General features: G+C 46.5%; 1 protein-coding gene across 2 annotated transcripts; it reads left to right on the forward strand.

Moving 5' to 3' along the window:
- The first annotated feature begins 384 nt into the window (after positions 1-384).
- LOC121003654 (aldo-keto reductase family 1 member D1-like) lies at positions 385-20,479 on the forward strand. 2 transcript variants are annotated; one of them, XM_040435514.1, is made up of 5 exons: positions 385-874; positions 1,626-1,703; positions 12,901-13,023; positions 18,841-18,923; positions 19,911-20,479. In XM_040435514.1, exons 1-5 carry the CDS (start codon positions 863-865, stop codon positions 20,095-20,097), a joined length of 483 nt encoding a protein of 160 aa, XP_040291448.1. In that variant the 5' UTR covers positions 385-862; the 3' UTR covers positions 20,098-20,479. The 2 variants fall into 2 exon arrangements, with proteins under 2 accessions (XP_040291448.1, XP_040291457.1); XM_040435523.1 differs by having other exon boundaries at positions 1,630-1,703.
- The last annotated feature ends 749 nt before the right edge of the window (positions 20,480-21,228 follow it).

Raw genomic sequence — 21,228 nt, forward strand, 5'->3', positions numbered from 1 at the left:
TTTATATGTAACTATGTAACTACATGCTCCCAAACATCCACTCCTCGACCAGCTGTAACCTGCCTCGGAGTTGAGTCTAGCACCACCGAAACTGGATTCTTCCTCCAAGCTGACATCGCTTACAGTAGACTCTGCAGAACTTACCCCTCCCAAGGTTGACAGCATGCTCAGTCCACAGTGCTTTGATGTCCCTTCCCCTGGCTAGACTTTCACAGCCTTCTACACTAAAACAACAAATCTCTTGGTCAACTGTTGGTATAGTTCCCAGTGACATTCTCCAGGCCTTGCTAGAAGATATCATCTCTTGCCTTATGGGTCTCCCAAGAGCACACCGAGGGACCAACTACACAGTTTCAGTACAACCATTTGTCACTCATTGCTGTCTCTGACCACTAGTCCACTGACACTCTCCCAAATAACAAACTGGTGAGGCCTCCATCCCACTAAGCAAGCCACTCTGGCATGCAGTTATGCAGTTCACTAACACACTATTGATGGACAAGTCCCAGCCTGTTACACAGGCCAATCGTGTGTCTTCCTGGCACATTAAGTGGACCATCTGCAACCCATGCATTCACATCACAACGCACATGCCTGCTTCAAGATCTTCCTAGGCTTACACTGAAATTAGCATCCCATCGTATTACCTGAAAGCCAAGAAACCAGATTTCTCATGAGGGGGAACTGTGGGACCTATTGGTACCTGCAACATTTCTGAAATATATTGCCAAAACTGATAGATGTGTGACATTTTCAGCTGTGGCTGACTGACCAAAGTCCAGAGCGGTTTGGTCCTTCTTTGGAGAAATCCCTGAGAGATCTACAGTTGGACTACATTGACCTGTTCCTCATCCACAACCCTATGGAACTCAAGGTGGGTATGGTTGACATAACAATAGGATTTCAAAACAGATTTATGTGCTAAGGTTGTTTTAAACCTTTTTAGATTTAGAAAACACATTCCTTTTTGGTCTGTTGCTTCAATGAAATTAAGCTGGTTATTTGTGCTTCAGATCATACTGGGATTTCCTGCTAAGAGGTAGAAAGGGCTACATCATTCCAATTCCTAAACTAAGGGAAAAAAAATAGATAATGATGAGGGTAGATGTTTGAAATTTTGAACGTGAGGTTTCTTTTTTAGGAAGGTAAAAATGTAATGATTTAGATTTTTCATCATTTGCACAAATTTTTGTCATATCTCTATTCTATTTTCCATTTTTATGTCAAAGGAAACCTGTTGCATTGTACATGCAGTGTCACCTGCAGGCAGTATGGTATAGAGCAGGAGGTGCTGAGCAGATTGATACAGTATATAGACTTCTGGAAACAGACAGTATAAATAGTATTTTATACATTGAATTCCTTTTTTTTCTGATGCTTAAGACTCCAGTTGTCCTACTCTGAGTTTGACAGGTATGCACAGTCATACAGGGAAAGCTATCAATCACTAATTAGGACTGCCTATGTGACCACTAAGCATAGAAAAAATAGAGTAAAATAAAAGTTGTATAGGATCATTTCCCGTTAAAACTATATATTAATTTCATCAACTACTTCTTTTCTATAGCATGCATATTTTCCAGGTTCCTATATATAAAAAAAAGTTTTTTCTAACTACCGAAAAGCCAGGTGATGATCGCTATCCAACAGATGAAAATGGAAAAGTGATTTATCACAACACAGACATTCGTGACGTATGGAAGGTATACTTTTAGTGAACATAATGCTATATTCAATCATTAAGAAAAAATCTTAAACATTTTTCTCAAAACCCTAAATCTAAAAGTTACATATGTAAGAAGGAACAAGGAGCCGTCATTGACGGAAGATACGTGTCACCGAGGTTCCTGTCCTCGGTGAGGTAAGAACCGGATTTTTTCTTGAAGTGTCAGTTCTGTAGTACAGTCTGACACTTCAGCTGTCAGAATGGCTGTAAAGCCAAAGAGCAGGGTGGGTGGCTGTTCCCCACGGTTCCAGGCCGGGTTTTGGCTGGGATATAAAAACCCAGACAGCAAGTTCAGCTGTGTGGATTATCCTCCATCTGCTAGTGGAGTGCTGGCAGTCTGAGTATTGGAGCTTGAGCGTTTGGGCCTGGACTAGGCCTGCTACATTGTTTGTGGACAAAAGCACATGGACTACTGCTTCCTTCAAGGACTTATGTGCTGTAGCCTGGTGTGAACAAACACCAGACTCAAGGTGACTGTTTTTCCTGAAATTGTTATTTTGTCACTTTACGTCTGTGTGAATAAAACGCTGCACTATTTAAGTTAAAGACGTTGTCATTGCCTCTGTACTGCGTCCGCAAGCCTGTCTACCAGAGCAAATCCCCACATTTGGTGGAGGATGCGGGCAAACGCAGTGAGGCAGGCCTGAAGGCCGAAAAGTTTTTAGTTTTTCCGGGCACAAGTGCATGTCTTACATTAAGCCTGACAAAATGGAGGCGGTCGTGAAGGCCCTTGTGGAGGCTAACTTGCAGCAGCGGGAGGCTAACAAGCAGCAACAAGAAATGAACCAGCTGCTATTGCAACATGTGATGGCGTTGCAGGCGTCAGGAGCGTCCCAGAATGTCCACGATGCCCGGAAAGCTGTCCGCGCGGCGATTCCGAAGATGACGCCCACGGATGATGTCGAGACCTATCTGGCGGTCTTCGAAAAAGTGGCCGTGAGGGAAAAGTTACCCCGAGACCAGTGGGCTGAGATCGTTGCTCCGTTCCTGGCGTATGGTCCCTAGCAAGTATTGTTTGATCTCCCTGATGATCAGGCGGCCGACTACCCGACAGTAAAAGGTTAGATCCTTGCGAGACTCGGGGTGAATGTGTTGGTCCGGGCCCAGAGGGTGCATCAGTGGGAATTTAACCCGGCTGAACCCGCCAGACCACAATATTATAATCTGCTGCACCGTTTGCAAAAATGGCTGCAGCCTGACATGTTGACTCCCACTGCTATGTTGGATCGGTTGTTGGCGGATGTGTTTTGGAGGGCTTTGCCGTACCATCTCCAGCACTGGATCGGCCAGGTGTCTCCGAATAACGCCCTGGAGATGGTCGACCGGGTGGAGCGCTACGAGGCCACCAGAAATCTACAAGGGGGTTCTTTTGGGAGGGGGCCAGTCAAATCCCGGAAAACTCCACCCCAGACCCGGCGGCCGGTGCCAGCTAGACCCGCCCGGGATGTACCCCCTGCAGACCCAAACCCGGTGGTCTGCTGGCGTTGTCAGGAGCCTGGACACATAAGGGCCGATTGTCCCCATCGGGGGGGAACCCATGGACACCAACTATGGCTACCGCCACTCATTATATGCCAGAAGGTTGTGTGCCACAGGAACTTCAGAGACTGTGGACAATAGCCACCTGTGCCAGGTGGAAGTGGGGGGCACTCTGGCGGTGGCACTTCTGGATTCAGGGAGCCTGGTGTCCCTGGTAAGAGCTGCCCTGGTGCGGCCGGCTGAGTATACTGGCCGAAGAGTCGGCGTTGTCTGCATACATGGGGACTTAAAGGGGTATCCCACCGCCCTGGTCTCTCTGTCAATGGTGGCTGGCAGGTGGATGCATGAGGTGGCCGTCGCCACAAAGTTACCATATGAATTGATCATTGGGAGAGACTTCCCCGGGTTCACGGCACTCTGGCCGGATACGAAAGTTACTGATATCCGGGAGACAGACGTAACCCTAGCAGAGTGGCCTGACTCAGGGGGGAGGCCAGAACCTTGGGAACCTGAGTCAGAAGGACAAGCAGTAGGGGTGACCGCCACTTCAGTGGAAGAGGGGGAGACAACCCCGTTAAGTGTGATGGTGGGAAACATAGAGGATTTGCCGCTGGGTCCTGAGCTGGCAGACCTCAATGTCTCTGGGGATAATTTCGGTACAGCACAACACCAGGATCCGACTCTATCTCGAGCCTGGGAAAATGTGGTAGTAGTTGAGGGTGAGCCGCAACGACCGGGGGCCCAATCTATGTTCCCCCGTTTTGTGGTTCAACAGGAGATGCTGTAACGGGTAAATAAACTACGGGGTGAGCATATTGAACAGCTGGTGGTGCCCAAGGCATATCGCAAGCTCGTGTTGGAATTAGCCCACCAACATGTTCTTGGGGGACACCTGGGCCAGCAGAAAACGCAGGACCGGATTTTACAGAGGTTCTACTGGCCCAGTGTGTTCAGAGAGGTAGAAGAGTTTTGCAAGTCTTGCCCAACCTGCCAGATAACCAGCCCCCAGCCACATTTCCGTAGTCCTCTGGTCCCTCTCCCGATTATTGAGGTTCCCTTCAAGCGGATCGCTATGGATCTCGTAGGCCCAGTACCGAAGTCAGCTAGAGGGCACCAGCACATTCTGGTCATCCTCGACTACGCCACGCGGTACCCGGAGGCGGTGCCACTGCGTCATACGTCAGCCAAACTCATAGCTAAGGAGTTAATGGAAATGTTTTCTAAAGTGGGTCTGCCTAAGGAGGTTCTAACTGACCAAGGGACCCCATTTATGTCCAAGGTCATGAGGGAACTCTGTAAGTTGCTCCACATAAAACAGTTACGGACATCCGTGTATCATCCGCAAACGGATGGCCTGGTAGAGAGGTTTAACCAGACGTTAAAAAATATGTTGAAAAGAGTGGTGTCTAAGGATGGAAGGGACTGGGACCTTCTTCTGCCCTATCTCATGTTCGCAGTGCGAGAAGTGCCCCAGGACTCTACCGGGTTCTCGCCCTTCGAACTGCTATACGGCAGACACCCTCGTGGTTTATTGGACTTTGCCAAAGAGGCGTGGGAACAACAAACCACACCGCACAAAAGTGTAGTTGAGTATGTCACCCAGATGCAGGGACGGATGGAAACAGTGTTACCTCTGGTTAGGGAGCATATGGAGGCAGCGCAGCGAGCCCAGAGTAGGGTCTATAATCGGCAGGCTCGGTCCGAAACTTTAACCCGGGTGATCGGATGTTGGTTCTGGTACCGACTGTAGATTGTAAGTTCCTAGCTAGGTGGCAGGGGCCTTACGAGGTACTAGAAAAAATTGGACCGGTAGATTACAAAGTACACCAGCCAGGGAGGCGAAAGCCGCAGCAGGTGTACCATGTGAATCTGCTCAAGCCGTGGAAGGAAAGATAAACCTATACGGAAGACAGCCCACGACCAGGGTTCCTAGGGGAAGCGGTTTCAGACCCTCAGTCTGAAGCAGGGGAAGCGGCTGTCACAGTGAAAATTGCTGACAGCCTCTCCTCTAAACAGGCTCAGGAAGCCAGGGAGTTCATTAGCCGGAATACGGATGTGTTCTCAGACCTCCCTGGACGCACGTCCGTAATCCGGCATGACATTGTCACTGAACCTCAGGCGAAAGTGCGGTTAAAACCGTACCGGGTACCCGAGGCTCGGCGACAAGCCATCACGGAGGAAGTGCAGCTAATGCTCCAGCTGGGTGTCATCGAGGAGTCAAAAAGTGAGTGGGCCAGTCCGATAGTATTAATACCCAAGCCAGACGGGACATTGTGGTTCTGTAATGACTTCCGCAAACTTAATGAGGTGTCCAAGTTTGACGCGTATCCCAAGCCCCGAGTGGATGAGCTTATTGAAAAGTTGGGACAAGCCCGGTATTTTTCTGTGTTGGACCTCACCAAAGGGTACTGGCAGGTACCCTTGACGGAGGCGGCCAAAGAAAAAACTGCTTTCATTACGCCAGAGGGGCTGTATCAGTACAAGGTATTACCCTTTGGTCTACATGGCGCTCCCGCCACGTTTCAAAGGTTAATGGATATTGTACTCCGTCCACATCGCCGATATGCTTGTACCTGGACAATATTGTTGTCCATAGCACCGACTGGGAAAGTCACTTACCTAAAGTACAGGCTGTAGTGGACTCCCTTAGGAAGGCTGGATTAACCACTAACCCAAAAAAGTGCTCGATAGGGTTAGAAGAGACCAAGTACCTGGGGTATGTCATTGGGCGCAGAATGATCAAACCTCAGGTGAACAAAATTGAGGCAATTAGGAATTGGCCCCGACCTGTCACTACTCGGCAAGTAAAGTCGTTCCTGGGTATGGTGGGGTACTATATGAGGTCCGTCCCCAATTTTGCTACAGTCGCCGCACCATTGACAGGCCTTTTGAAGGGACGCAAGTCAGTGACGGTCCACTGGAATGAGCAGGCGGAAAAGGCTTTCTCCGCTTTGAAGTCGGCCCTGTGTGGGTCCCCGGTTTTGGTGATGCCCGACTTCAAAATGGAGTTTACAGTGCAGACCGATGCCTCCGAGGTAGGTCTCGGTGCTGTACTATCTCAAGATATTGATGGGGAGGAGCATCCCGTTGTCTTCCTCAGCCAGAAGCTCACCCCAGCCGAGACTAGGTACAGTATAGTGGAGAGAGAGTGCCTGGCCATCAAGTGGGCACTCGAGTCTCTCCGCTACTACCTTTTGGGGAGAAGGTTCCGTCTGGTGACCGACCACTCCCCTCTGAAATGGATGAGCCAGGCCAAAGAGAGGAATGCTCGGGTCACCAGGTGGTTCTTATCTTTGCAAAAATTTTTGTTTTCCGTGGAACACAGGGAAGGCAGGTTACAGGGAAACGCGGATGCCCTGTCCCGCGTACACTGTCTGGCAAGTGTTCACCCCCTCAGGGTTGAACAAAGGGGGGAGGTATGTAAGAAGGAACAAGGAGCCGTCATTGACGGAAGATACGTGTCACCGAGGTTCCTGGCCTCGGTGAGGTAAGAACCAGATTTTTTCTTGAAGTGTCAGTTCTGTAGTGCAGTCTGACACTTCAGCTGTCAGAAAGGACTTATGTGCTGTAGCCTGGTGTGAACAAACACCAGACTCAAGGTGACTGTTTTTCCTGAAATTGTTATTTTGTCACTTTACGTCTGTGTGAATAAAACACTGCACTATTTAAGTTAAAGACGTTGTCATTGCCTCTGTACTGCGTCCGCAAGCCTGTCTACCAGAGCAAATGCCCACACATAATACATGTGGGACCACCAAGATTATTGAAAGAGTTAACTCATGGTGCATCAGTATTGTATCAGAAGGGCTCATTTGACCTCTGGTTAAGACCTGGAAACAGAAGAGAGGAGATGGGTATGTTTTTAAATTTAAAATACTCATGAGGCCCTTTCAAGTTTTCTTTCTGGCATAGCACCTGAGGTTTGATGCGCCAAATGCAAAACCTTAAGTGACAGTAGTATAAGTATCATAATACATGGGAATACCTATAAAGGGTGCAGAAGTTGCTGTCGAACATAGACTCTTGAACCCTAGCAAGGCCTACAAAGTCTTTCGGCTCTATATCAGGAAAGCAATACCATAAATGATGTGTGATATTTCAGTTAAAACTTTCATTGAGATTTTTCATTGTGACCCAGGACCTCCATCTTTTCTGCAAGTTTTTGTCATTGGCAATCTCATATTTGCCCAAGAGATTTCAGACCATTGGCTATTTTCTTTAACTCCTTAAGGACACAGCCTTATTTCACCTTAAGGACCAGGCCATTTTTTTGCAAATCTGACCAGTGTCACTTTAAGTGGTGATAACTTTAAAACGCTTTGACTTATCCAGGCCATTCTGAGATTGTTTTTTCGTCACATATTTTACTTCACGACACTGGTAAAATGAAGTAAAAAAAAAATATTTTTATTTATAAAAAAATACCAAATTTACCAAAAATTGGTAACAAATTGCTAATTTCCAAGTTTCAATTTCTCTACTTCTATAATACATAGTAATACCTACAAAAATAGTTATTACTTTACATTCCCCATATGTCTACTTCATGTTTGGATCATTTTGGGAATGATATTTTATTTTTTGGGGATGTTACAAGGCTTAGAAGTTTAGAAGCAAATCTTGAAATTCTTCAGAAATTTTCAAAAACCTAATTTTTATGGACCAGTTCAGATCTGAAATCACTTTGTGAGGCTTATATAATAGAAACCAACCAAAAATGACCCCATTCTAGAAACTACACCCCTCAAGCTATTCAAAACAGATTTTACAAACTTTGTTAACCCTTTAGGTGTTCCACAAGAGTTAATGGCAAATGGAGATAAAATTTCAGAATTTAGATTTTTGGGCAAATTTTCCATTTTAATCTATTTTTTCCAGTAACAAAGCAAGGGTTAACAGCTAAACAAAACTCAATATTTATTGCCCCGATTCTTTAGTTTGCAGAAACACCCCATAAGTGGCTGTAAACTACTGTACGGGCACACAGTAGGGCGTAGAGGGAAAGGTGCGCCATATGGTTTTTGGAAGGCAGATTTTGTTGGACCGGTTTGTTTACTCCATGTCCCATTTGAAGCCCCCCTGATGCACCCCTAGTGTAGAAACTCCATAAAAGTGACCCCATCTAAGAAACTACACCCCTCAAGGTATTCAAAATTGATTTTACAAACTTTGTTAACCCTTCAGGTGTTGCACAAGAGTTATTGGCAAATGGGGATAAAATTTGAGAATTTCATTTTTTTGCCAAATTTTCAATTTTAACCCATTTTTTCCACTAACAAAGCAAGGGTTAACAGCCAAACAAGACTGTATCTTTATTGCCCTGACTCTGCCGTTTACAGAAACACCCCATGTGAGGTTTTTGGAGGGCTGGTTTTTATGGACTGGTTTATTTAAACTGTGTCCTGTTTCAACCACCCTGATGCACCCCTGGAGTAGAAACTCCCTAAAAGTGACCCCATTTTGGAAACTACGGGATAAGGTGGCAGTTTTGTTGGGACTATTTTTAGGGTACATATGATTTTTGGTTGCTCTATATTACAATTTTGTGAGGTAAGGTTACCAAAAATTTAAATTCTGAAATTTCATCTCCATTTGCCATTAGCTGTTGAGGAACACCTAAAGGGTTAATAAAGTTTGTAAAATCAGTTTTGAATACCTTGAGGGGTGTAGTTTCTTAGATGGGGTCACTTTTAGGGAGTTTCTACTCTAGGGGTGCATCATGGGGGCCTCAAAAGGGACATGGTGTCAATAAAAAAGGCCATCAAAATCGGCCTTCCAGAAACCATGTCGGTCCATTCCTTTTGCGCCCTGCCTTTTAGTGATACAGCAGTTTAGGACCACAAATGTGGCGTTTCTGTAAACTGCAGTATCAGGGTAATAAATATTAAGTTTTGTTTGGTTGTTAACCTTTGCTTTGTTACCAGAAAAAGCGGATTGAAATGGAAAAGTGCCAAAAATAGCTGTTTTGGCACAGTTTTTTTTTTTTGGACCGTGTTAATCTGGGGGGTTAGGTCATGGGGTATTTTTATAGAGGAGATTCTTACGGATGCGGCGATACCTAATAAGTCAACTTTTTTACAATTATTTAGGTTTTAGACTATATTATCCTTTTTGATACAAAAAATAATTTTTGTATCTCTAAAGTCTGAGTCTTTTTTTTTTTTTCTAGCCGATTATCTTATGTAGGGGCTCATTTTTGCGGGATGAGAGGACGGTTTTATTGGCACTATTTTGGGGGCTATATGACTTTTTGATCGCTTGCTATTAAACTTTTTGTTATGTAAGGTGACAAAAAAAGGTCTTTTTTTGCACCGTTTTATATATATTTTTTGGACCGTGTTAATCTGGGGGGTTAGGTCATGGGGTATTTTTATAGAGGAGATTATTACCGACGCGGCGATACCTAATTTGTATACTTTTTTTTAATTATTTTTGTTTTTACAATTTTTTTGGTGTCTCAAGTCTGAGAACAAGTTTTTTTTATCCGATAGTCAGTGGCTAAATTGGGATATAAATTTAGTACTCCATGGAAGTGTGGTACTTCCTGAAGCAACCGTCAATGCAGAGGCCCGGATAATCGGGGCACGTGTCGCACTGAGTAGTGGTGTCCTTCCGTATCCCCCTCCTGCAACACACTCTGCACTTTTTTTGGGTTCGTCCCTTCTTTCCAGTATGGGGGATTACACCAGGAAAGTGTTGGCCAGGGACGATCCGGGCGCCTACAGTTCCCGAGGTACTCCGGCCTGCTTTTTCCCGGTCCGAAAAGATCAGGGCCTTGAGGACTGCCTCATAGAACTGAAGGAATGTCCCTATGTTGCCGGCGCTCCGCGACAGCACAAAAGAGTTGTACAAGGCAACCTGCACCAAGTAGGCCGCAACTTTTTTGTACCATGCCCGGGTTTTGCGCATGGCGTTATATGGCTTGAGGACTTGATCAGAGAGAATAACTCCTCCCATATACCGATTGTAGTCGACGATACAATTGGGCTTGAGGACCGTTGCTGCCGTACCTCTCACAGGGACAGTGGTGATGCCGTTACCATGAATTGTGGACAGTACAAGGACATCCCTCTTGTCCTTATATCTGACCAGCAACAGGTTTTCACTGGTAAGGGCACTGGTCTCACCCCTGGGGATAGGTACCTGGAGGGGGTGGGCAGGGAGGCCGCTTTGATTTTTCCACACGGTCCCACAAGCGGACGTGGATCTGGTGGCGAGGGACTGAAACAAGGGGATACTAGTATAAAAGTTATCCACGTACAGGTGATAACCTTTATCTAGCAGTGGGTGCATAAGGTCCCACACAAGTTTCCCGCTAACACCCAGAGTGGGGGGACATTCTGGGGGTTGAATACAGGAATCTCGCCCCTCGTACACACGAAACTTGTAAGTGTACCCTGAGGTACTCTCACAAAGTTTGTACAGCTTCACGCCATACCTCGCCCGCTTTGAGGGAACATACTAGCGGAAAATGAGTCTCTCCTTGAACGCAATGAGAAACTCATCAACCGCGACCTTCCTTCCAGGTACATAGGCCTGTACAAATTTGGCCCCAAAGTGATCGATGACCGGCCGTATCTTATACAGACGGTCATAGGCAGGATCACCTTGGGGGGGACATGCTGCATTATCTGAATAATGCAGGTATTTCCGAATGGCCTCAAACCGGGTACGTGTCATGGCCGTACTGTAAAGTGGGGTCTGGTAGAGGACGTCCCCACTCCAGTAATGCCTGACACTAGGTTTCTTGACTAGGCCCATGTGCAGCATGAGCAACGAACTGTTGGGCGTACAGGTTCATCTGCTCCACCATTAGATTTACCAGTTGGTCACTGAAAAAAAGACTAAAAAAGCCCACAGTGAAGCCCACTGTGGAAATCTGGATTCCTGATTGGCCTACAAACTCAGGAATCACGGGCTCAAATCGCTCTGGGGTACACCAGACAAGTTCACCGGCAGGGGGCTCCGGTGGATTTAACTGGTGGGCTGGAAAACTAGTACGAGCCCCAGAGCTGCTCATACTATGGTGGGCCACAGGGTCCCTAGCATGGCGGTCCGGTTGCTCTGCCTGGCGGCGTCTCCGCCGCCTTGGTGGCTCATCATCATCGCTAGATGATGAGGAGGACGCGGATGACAACAGGAAAGTGGGGTCATGCTCATCCTCACTAGGACTCTTGGACTCAGAGGCAAGCTGGGCGTATGCTTCCTCGGCCGAGAACATCCGGCGGGCCATAGGGGAGTGTGTGTCTGTCTGTGTGTGTGTGTGTGCGTGCGTGTAAATCTTTATTCAGTGTGCGTGTGTGTGGGGGCACGGGTGTTCACGTACTTATCCCTAAAACTAACAGAAAAAAAAAAAAGACTAACAAAAAAAAGGGGAAAAATGTGAAAAACATTTTTTAAAAAAATTAAAAACCGCTGATCAACCGTCCGAAGTTGATCAGCGGTGGGGTGTGCGATGCGCTAACAGTGGCCGGACGCTAAGAGTGCCAGCCACAGTCAGGGTACGCACAAAAAATAAAATGCCTGCGCCCCAAAAAAGTTGTGGAGGGGGGTCAGGGGGGCAAGCGGCAGCACCCCTGGGGGGTCTAGGGTCACACAGCTGTGCTGTGGTGATGCAATAAAACTTTTTTTTCACACTAACTTTCCCTTTATTATCCCTGCCTAGCCCAATCTTTCCCTATACTTTCCCTAATTACCTGCTGATGAGATGGTGGGTGCTGGGGCACAGATCGGATCCTGGGGGCAAGGATGGGTGCTAGGGCACAGATGGGGTGATGCTCCACACGTGCAGGCAGCACTCCTCTCTCCTCGGGCTCCGGACACAAAAGGAGGACGAGAGGAGTGCTGCTATGATTTGAATCTCCCGCCGCCCCCCCCCCCCCTCCTACCAATCAGAGGTGATCCTGAGAGGTGATGTCACCATCACCACTCAGGATCTAAGGATGGTGATTGGTGGGGTAAAAACACACCACCGATCACCATCCTGTTCAGGGTTATCGGGTCCTCAGAGACCCGAATAACCCGGAAATGCAGCAAACCGCAGGTCTGAATTGACTTGCGGTTTGCTGCGATCGCCTACACGGGGGTGGGGGGTCACAGGACTCCCCGGCGCATTTGCCCCAGGTGCCTGCTCAATGATTTGAGCAGGCACCGGGTTCCGATCACCGCCCGCTGCGCGGCGGTGATCGAAAATACACAGGGCGTACAGGTACGCCCTGTATCCTTAAAGAGGACCTTTCACCAGAGGAAAGCCTCTAAACTAACTATACAGAGGTGTAGAGCGGCGCCCAGGGATCCCCCTGCACTTGCCTGGCTATGAGCTGAGCGCTGCCATTGGCCAGCGCTACAGCATAGGAGAAGAAGACGCTGGCAGGATCAAGTGGGTGGAGCCTAACTACTTACATACCGGAGGCTATACCGGGCGAACGGAGCGGCGCCCGGGGATAACAGTAAGTGCAGGGGGATCCCTGGGCGCCGCTCTACACCTCTGTATAGTTAGTTTAGAGGCTTTCCTCTGGTGAAAGGTCCTCTTTAAGTACCAGGACATGAGGGCGTACCTGTACGCCCTGTGTCCGGAAGAGGTTAAAAGTGTTTTAGACCAGTGATGGATTATCGAAAAATCCAGACCAATGGGTTCTGGGTTTAAGTCTGTATTTATTTGTTCATGAAGTATGTTGTGTATCTGTAACTTACAGACAATGGAGGAGTGCAAAGAATCTGCACTGGTCAAATCAATTGGGGTTTCAAGCTTTAACCAGCGGCAGCTGGAACTTATACTGAACATGGAAGGATTGAAGCACAAGCCAGTCTGTAACCAGGTAATGCTGTGCAATGCAACTAGACACTACTAGTGGCTGATAAGTGCATATTTCTAATATTACATAATGTTTTCCACCATTATTGGCATAGAAATACTATACTGAGATGTGTTCTAGGAGGAAGATGGAGCCAAATGTAAAAAAAAGGCCTGCCCCTCATTGCACAATAAAGGCAGTGAAGTCTAAACTGTTTATGGAGCATCTTATCAATTTGATAAGAATATGGCTTAATTGAGTGTTTATGAGCTGTCAGGAGTTCACACGTCCGCAAAATGGGTCCGCATCCGTTCCGCAATTTTGCGGAACGGGTGCAGACCCATTCATTTTCAATGGGGCCGGAATGTGCTGTCCAGAGGTTCCTGTTCAACCGCTCAGATGCTACAGTTGGTATTGACCACAGCATCTGAGGGGTTAAATGACCAGGATCAGTATTATCTCCCATACTGGTCATTGTGGCCAGGTGTTAGCTATATTTCACTGTTACGCCAGGGACCGCAAGGTGGTTGATTAGTCCATTGCTAATCCCCATTTAGGCTCCGTTCCCCAACCTAATCAGCCAAACTGATTGTACTAGTGAGAGGGGCTACTCTCAGAGTAGAACAATTAAAATTCCCAGTGAGACTCTCACTGGGGCCAGCCAGGGCATGGGGCCTAAATGAGGATTAACAATGGATTAATAAGGGATTATTACTCTGGGGACCTAAATGGAGTCTGCTGCACAGCAGGCCTATGGGAATTTTACTAGTACTACTCGTTGTGCATAATTTACAGAGTGCACACGCTCGTTCGTAGCTGAACTTAGTAGCTGCTGAAACCCTCCGCCTCTGTTCTTTCTCTCTGGCACTGGCTGCACGCATCCCGCTAGAGCCATTCAGTAAGTGATTCACTTAATGGCAATGGTGGGATACGCTCTCACAGTGCGCCTCCAGAAGTGCCACAGATGGCCAGCACAGTGCAGCTACCAGCGCAGGAACCCCCTGTATAGCTGACACCTGGGCGGACTGCCCACCTCTTTACCACACCACTGACAATAGGTGATATCACAGCTTATCTACTCCCTTCCAACCTCTGCTCAGGTCACAGCATGCCTTGAAAAATCTCCCACAGAACTCAATGAGGTCCACTCCTGTATTGTGTCAACTGCCCTGTATTGTGTCAACTGCCCATGTGACTGCTCTTAAGAACAGGAACAACATATTTAAGGCCTAGTTGCCAGTGTAAAACTGCATGATTTTAGATTTTTTTTAATATAATTATATAGATGGCACTGAAAGTTAAAAAATATAAAAAATTCTAAACAAATCTGTTTAATATAAAAACTTGATTTAAATAATAGGTAATTTTCTGATGACACCTTTCCTTTAAAGGCTATGTACACCTTTGGATGCATTTTTTTTATTTATTTCATTTTGCTCATTTTTGGCTAAAAATAATTTTTTCAATTGGCCTTTATTAAAAATATTGAGCTATTCTGTCACAAAGGGTTAACTGTTTTTCTTACTGTGTGACTGGCACTTTCGCTTTCACTTTCATCTAATAAACCTTATCTCTAAACTACTGAGAGGCCATAAACACTTATTTAAACCAAATTCTTATCAGTAAGATTAGTACTGTAGCCCACTGGAGTACAGCCCCCAAACATAAGGCATTCACCGGACAGAAAAGATCAAGTGATTATGTGGCTGGAGGTATATTAGACGGTCATTGGTTAACAATTTTACTGCAGGCCAGTGGAGTACCTGCCCCAAACATTAGGCATTCACCGGACAGAAAAGGCCTTTTATGCCGCTGTATTTACATAAGACAGGGACCATTCTTTGTTCTGTGTGGTGGCGGATATGTGTGGACTGGCATGAGGAAATTCAATTAAATGTGGTCGTCACAGGTGTTGAATTCCTACGAGATCCATACCTTAGAAATGTGAGGTAGTCCACACTGTTTTGAGCTAGGCGAGTGCACTTATCGGTCACGATCCCCCCTGCTGCGCTGAACATCCTTTCGGACAGGACACTCGACAAAGGGCAAGCCAAGAGTTCCATGGCAAATTGTGCCAGCTCTGGCCACAGGTCAAGCCTGCACACCCAGTAGTCCAGGGGTTCCTCGCTTCTCAGAGCATCCACATCGGCCGTTAACTCGATGTAGTCGGACACCTGTCGGTCTGGGCGTTCCCTGAGGCTGGATCCAGAGGGTGGCTGTCGATGGGTTGGCTGCAAGAATGATCTCATATCCGAAGTGACCAACACATCTTCAAACTGCCCTCTTCTTGTAGGCGCGGTAGGATTGGTACCCGCAACTGTTTAGCTGTGGGTGGAAATTCCTCTGCCAGTGCCCGCAACAACAGAATGCTGCATCTCTTCAAGGCCTGAAAATGCTGCATTCTGACAGCCCTCTGTGATGCTGGTAACATGTCCGCCATTTTGTGTTTGTACCAGGGTCTAAGTACGTTGCCACCCAGTACAGGTCCTTGACCTTTATGCTTTTTATACGGGGTCCCTCTTCAAACACTGGTGCATGAAGGCCCCCATTTACACTAAATTGGAAGCGGTGGAGCGCCCTGGCTCTATCTCATCGCCCAGGAGAATGTCGTCCTCAGTCTCCTCCCCCCAGCCACGGACAACACCAGGGATTCCCGAAAAGTTTAAAGCCTGCTGTTCTTGCTCCTCCTCCTCCTCCCCCTAGCCACCATCCTCCTCTGACTCCTCTTAAGACTCCTGCGGACTTGTCTCAGATGGAGTAGCCCTCCCTGGGAATTCATTCAGCATTACGACTTCCTCATCTTCCAGCTCCTGCTCCTCGATGGCTTGATCAATGACACAACGCAATGCACACTCCAGAAATAAGGCGTAAGGTACGATGTCACTGATGGTGCCCTGGATGCGACTGACCAGTTTAGTTATCCCATCAAATGGCCGCAAAAAAAGTCTGCATGCGTCACGCATGAGCAGCCACTGGCGCAGTGAAAAGAAACCAAGCTACCCAGAACCTGTCCTGCTGCAGAGTTCGTACAGGTAGTCGTTAATGGCACGTTGCTGCTGGAGCAGCCTATCAAACATATACAAGGTGGAGTTCCAGCGTGTCAGGCTGTCTCAAATCAGACGTCTGACGGGCAAGTAGTGTCGCGGCTGAATGTCAGCAAGGCGAGCCATGGCCGTGTAAGATCTTCTAAAGTGGCCAGAGATTTTCCTGGCCTGCCGCAAGATGTCCTGGACCCGGGGGTATTTGGCAATGAATCACTGCACAACAAAGTTCAGGACGTGTGCCATGCACGGCACGTGTGTCATTTTGCCCTGTTTCAGCGCGCTCAGCAGATTGGCACCATTGTTGCACACCACTTTACCAACTGTCAAATTGAGCGGGATTAGCCACTGATTGGCCTGTGACCGCAGAGGTGAAAGCAATGCAGGACCGGTGTGGCTCTTGGCTTCCAGGCACAACAGCCGCAGCACAGCATGGCAATGTCTCACCTGGCACGTCAAATAGGTTCTAGGGAGCTTGGGGGTGCAGCGGAAATGGGTATAGCAGTAGAAAAGGAGGAGTCAGCCGAGGAGGAGACGAAGGATGGAGTAGGAGGAGGAGAAGAGGCATTCCTGCATGCAATCCGTGGCTGTAACACCAAATCCACATGGGTGCCACTGGTTGCATGCTTGACAGCCATCAGAAGGTTCACCCAGTGGGCAGTAAAAGTTATGTACCTTCCATGCCCGTGTTTGCTAGACCACGTGTCAGTGGTCAGCTGTATCTTAGCACCGACACTGTGTGCCAGAGATACATTCACTTGCCGCTGGGAGAAATATTTCCTTCTGGGGACCTTCCATTGCGGTGTGCCAATGGCAACAAATTTTCTAAAGGTCTCCGAGTCCACCAGTTTATATTGCAGTAGTTGTCGGGCTAGCAGTTCCAACAAGCCAGAGGTCAGCCGTTAGGCAAGAGGGTTATCCGGCGTCTTCAACTTTTTACGTTCGAACATTTGGGCTACGGAAGCCTGCATTTTGCCAGATGAACACGACGACAGCACGATGGAAGGTTGAGTGAAGGACACCCACTGGGCTCTGTGATTGGAGGTCAGGTGCCTTCTTAAGGAGGTCGTCCCTAGGTGAGTGTTGGGCTTACTGCGACTTATGCGTTGACAGCACAGGCTACATATGGCAACACTATTGACAGCAGCTGATAAGATTTAAAAAAGCCCACACTGCGGACCCATGTGCCGGCGTCCTGGGAGTGCCAGATGTGACCGTGCGTGGTGGATGGCTCCCTCCAGATACATTTGCAGTCTGCTTTTTGCCTCCTGTGCACTGCACGTTTTGCCTGCGTCTCCTCCTTCTTACTCTCTTGTGGGCACCCACGTGACATCCATCGACCCGTCATCATTGTCACCTTCACCACCACTGACATTAGAGATCTCGGAGTAGGCAGCAACAGTGGGGACCTCCGTCCTTGGGCTTATCTGGGTACTGTCGTCAGACCGCTGGGTGGCGGCCGTTGCTACCTCCTCTTCCTGATCCGATGCCAAGAATGGCTGTGCATCGGTAAGGTCTGGGAATGGATGGGAAAATATTTCCTCTGACTCGAGTGGAGGGGCTATGGTGGTGGTGGTGTCTTTGGGGGTGCACACACAGCAGAGAGTGAGGAGGGTGCAGAAGCTGAAGGCTGAGTGAGCCACTCAACCAACTCTGGTGCGTCCTTTGACGTAATCGCACGCACCTTCTCCAACTTCCCACTTAGGCTCCGGCCTGGTGCACCTGCCCGACCCCTACCACCCCTGTGGAATGGCCTGCCTCTTCCTCTGCCTGTCATTTTCAAAATGACCCTGTGACAAAGTCCCTATAGAAGAGCAGTCTTTGTGGAAGCAGGTATATGAAACCCCTCTATCAGTATTTTTTGGAAACAGGTATATAGAACCCCTTCATGAGTATTTGCTGGAGGTCGGTATATCAAACCCTTAATCAATATTTGGTGGAAGCTGGTGTATCGCAGGCCTCAATCAATATTTGGTGGAATCAGGTATATCCCACCCCTTAATCCGTTTTTTTTGGGGCACCAGGTATATCACACCAGTTGCAATTAGTTATTTCAATAGTGTTTGTCCCTCTATCTACAGAACCACACACAACTGCTGCACAATACAAATGCACTATAATATACTTTCTATGTTAGAAGGTATATTATAGGTATATCACACCCCTCAATCTTGTTTTTTTTTGGGGGGGGGGGGCAAAAGGTATATCACACCAGTTGCAAGTAGTTATTCCATTGGTATTTGTCCCTCTATCTAGATGCAGTATCGCAGCAAAACCGCACACAACTGCTGCACAATAAAAATGCACTATATTATGCTTTCTATGTTAGAAAGTATATCACACCCCTCAGTATGTCGCACCTATCGATAGCACACCTATACCAGTCCTTAAAAGGACTTTTGTGGCCCTATTAGCTAGCGTTTGGTGTCCCTAACAGTCTGTCCCTGCTCCACACAGCAACCTCTCCCTACACTGGCAAAAACAGATTGTAAAATGGCTGCCAGATCGGGTTTATTTATAGGGTAGGGGGTGTGTCCATGTGCTGAAACGTCTCAATTGGCTGTCCTGTCCCACCTGAGGGATGTGTCATGGGTCAAAGTTCAGCACGATGCAAAAGAATATTGCGCTGGCCGACATCACCATATGTTCGCATGTTCCGCGAACGAGCAAAATTCGCCACAAACCGACCGCTGGGCAAACCGCAAGGCCATCTCTATTAATAGGTACTCATGGAACTGTGGGAAGAATACACCCGTTGCTATATGTACCACTTAGTTTTCTCTTAAATTTTATGTTTCAGGTTTTTGATTTTCAGCTAAGTGATGAAGATATGGACATTCTTAATCAACTTGACAGAAACATGCGCTATACAACTGGACGCCTGTAAGTTCTTTTAATTTACACAGGCATGCTCTGGTAACTTTTTACAATATTGACCTTCTGAGTGCAGATTTCTTAAAGGTGTTGTCTCGCTTCTGCAAATTGCATTTATTATGCAGAGAAAGTTAATACGTCACTTACTAATGTATTGTGATTGTCCATATTACCTCCTTTGCTGTCTGGATTCATTTTTCCATCACATTATGCACTGCTCGTTTTCCATGGTTACAACTAGGGATGAGCGAATTGACTTTGTACTGTAAAAAAACATTTCCCGAACTCGGGTTCTGTTCCAAGTGGAACGAAGTTTTATGCAAATTGACTTTGGATGTTTCATCTGAAGTCGATTCGTTCATCCCTAGTTACGAACAACCTGCAATCCAGGGGGGGTGGTCATGCTTGCACACTATAGGAAAAAGCGCCAGCCTCTCTGGTAGCCGGGACCATGGCAGCACACATAGACTAGTGCTTTTTCCTATAGTGTGCAAGCATGACCACAGCTGCTGGATTGCAGGGTGGACATAACCATGGAAACGAGCATTGTATAATGTGATGGAAAAATTTATCCAGCCAGCAACGGAAGCAACATGAACAATCACAATACATTAATAAGTTCCTTGTATTAACTTTCTCTACATAATAAATGCTGAATAAATGCTTAAGTGAGACAACCCCTTTAAGTGTTTTAGTTTTCTGAAGAACCTTCATAGAAAAATTACCAGAAGAAGAATGTATATCTGTAACGTCTTAGTATGTGACTTACTTACCACCCATTTGTGGACATACCAGCTCCAATTAGCTCTAGTTGCCTTTATAAGATATTTTAAAACAGACTTTCTGTAGTACTCCCATCTTGTAGAGAATTTAGAGAATTGAAATCAGAATGAAATTAAATTTCAGGTCTCGTTATGAGTGTTATTTTTTTTTTCAATAATAATTATTCACAATCCTTAGTAATGTTGGTAAATATTTTGTTTCTCTTTTCTGTAGATGGGCAGACCATGCAAAATGTCCATTCCATGATAAATATAAAAATGACAATCTTGCTCAAAGTTGCATGACTCGAGTGTATGTTCTACCTATCCAGGGTCAAGGTATTGGGTCAAGAAAGGCTCCAAGAACAATCTTTTTGAATGAACATCTACTGGTATTACTGCTACTGGTATTAGACTTCTAAAGTAAGGCCTCATGCACACGACCGTTGTGTGTTTTGCGGTCCACAAATTGTAGATCCGCAAATCACGGATGCCGTCCGTGTGCGTTCCGCAATTTGCAGGAAAGGCGCGGACAGCCATTAATATAACTGCCTATTCTTGTCCGCAAAACGGACAAGAATAGGACAGATTATATTTTTTGCGGACCAAAACAACGGTCGTGTGCATGAGGCCTAAAGGTCAAGGTATGATCTCTGCAATAAAGCCTTAAAATGGTGGCATATGAGATAAAGAAAGATTCCATTAAATTGAAACAAGTACCAGATGTTTTCATAGCATAGATACAATGGGTTCATGATCTCTCAAATAACTGTCCACAAAAATGTAAATATGGGACCAAAAATGTGTAGACCCACTCTCATAGATCACTGTGGGTTGTTGTGGAGGACTGACATTTTGTATTGTACCTCATTCACTCAGAAGCATTCTTTTCTTCCTGCTAATTTAAAGAGAATCTCACCAGTTTTATGGTGCCCTAAGCAGCTCCAGCTCATGACGATGAGTCCATGATATTTATGAGCTCCTGGCTTTCTTAACCTCCCTGCTGCTAATTCAGTTGGGAAAACAATCTGTGTCAGGGGGAGGAGAACGACAGAAACTCACGAATATCAGGACTCTGCATGTGCTGTTAGAACCTAGCAGAATCACACTATCGACATATTCCTTTAAGAGGGTGAAAGATGACTGGCCAACAATGCTTGATGAGATACAATGCATGTGCTTTGAAATGTACTTTATTGGGATGCTTGCTGACCTTCAGAACCAATGTTGCCTAATTTCAGCCAAAGTTCAGCTCTTGTTCTCTAACATGCACTGGGAGGTTTTTGCTAAGGGGAACAAGGGTCACTTTATTTTTAATGTACTGTATGTGGCTGAACAAGGCAGATTTACCTTTGTATCATACATAAAAAAAATGGATACAAGACTATCCAGATAACAGCTGTGGCATTTTTAAGACGCCAAGGAACATCTGAAGATTGTCTTCAAAAAGGATTTTACGGTGGATATGGGGCCTGTTAAAGCCGAACAACATATTTATTTCATATTTTGCTATATAAAAATGGAACACATGTACACCAGTTCAGCAATAAATC

This window comes from Bufo bufo, chromosome 1 (genome assembly GCF_905171765.1).
Source record: "Bufo bufo chromosome 1, aBufBuf1.1, whole genome shotgun sequence".
NCBI classification, from domain to species: Eukaryota; Metazoa; Chordata; class Amphibia; order Anura; family Bufonidae; genus Bufo; species Bufo bufo.

Excerpts from the sequence above, each read along its gene's own strand:
- LOC121003654 (XM_040435514.1), top strand. Across the intron at positions 13,024-18,840 it reads ACAAGCCAGTCTGTAACCAG|GTTTTTGATTTTCAGCTAAG; the intron begins GTAATGCTGTGC and ends TTTATGTTTCAG. Across the intron at positions 18,924-19,910 it reads CGCTATACAACTGGACGCCT|ATGGGCAGACCATGCAAAAT; the intron begins GTAAGTTCTTTT and ends TCTTTTCTGTAG.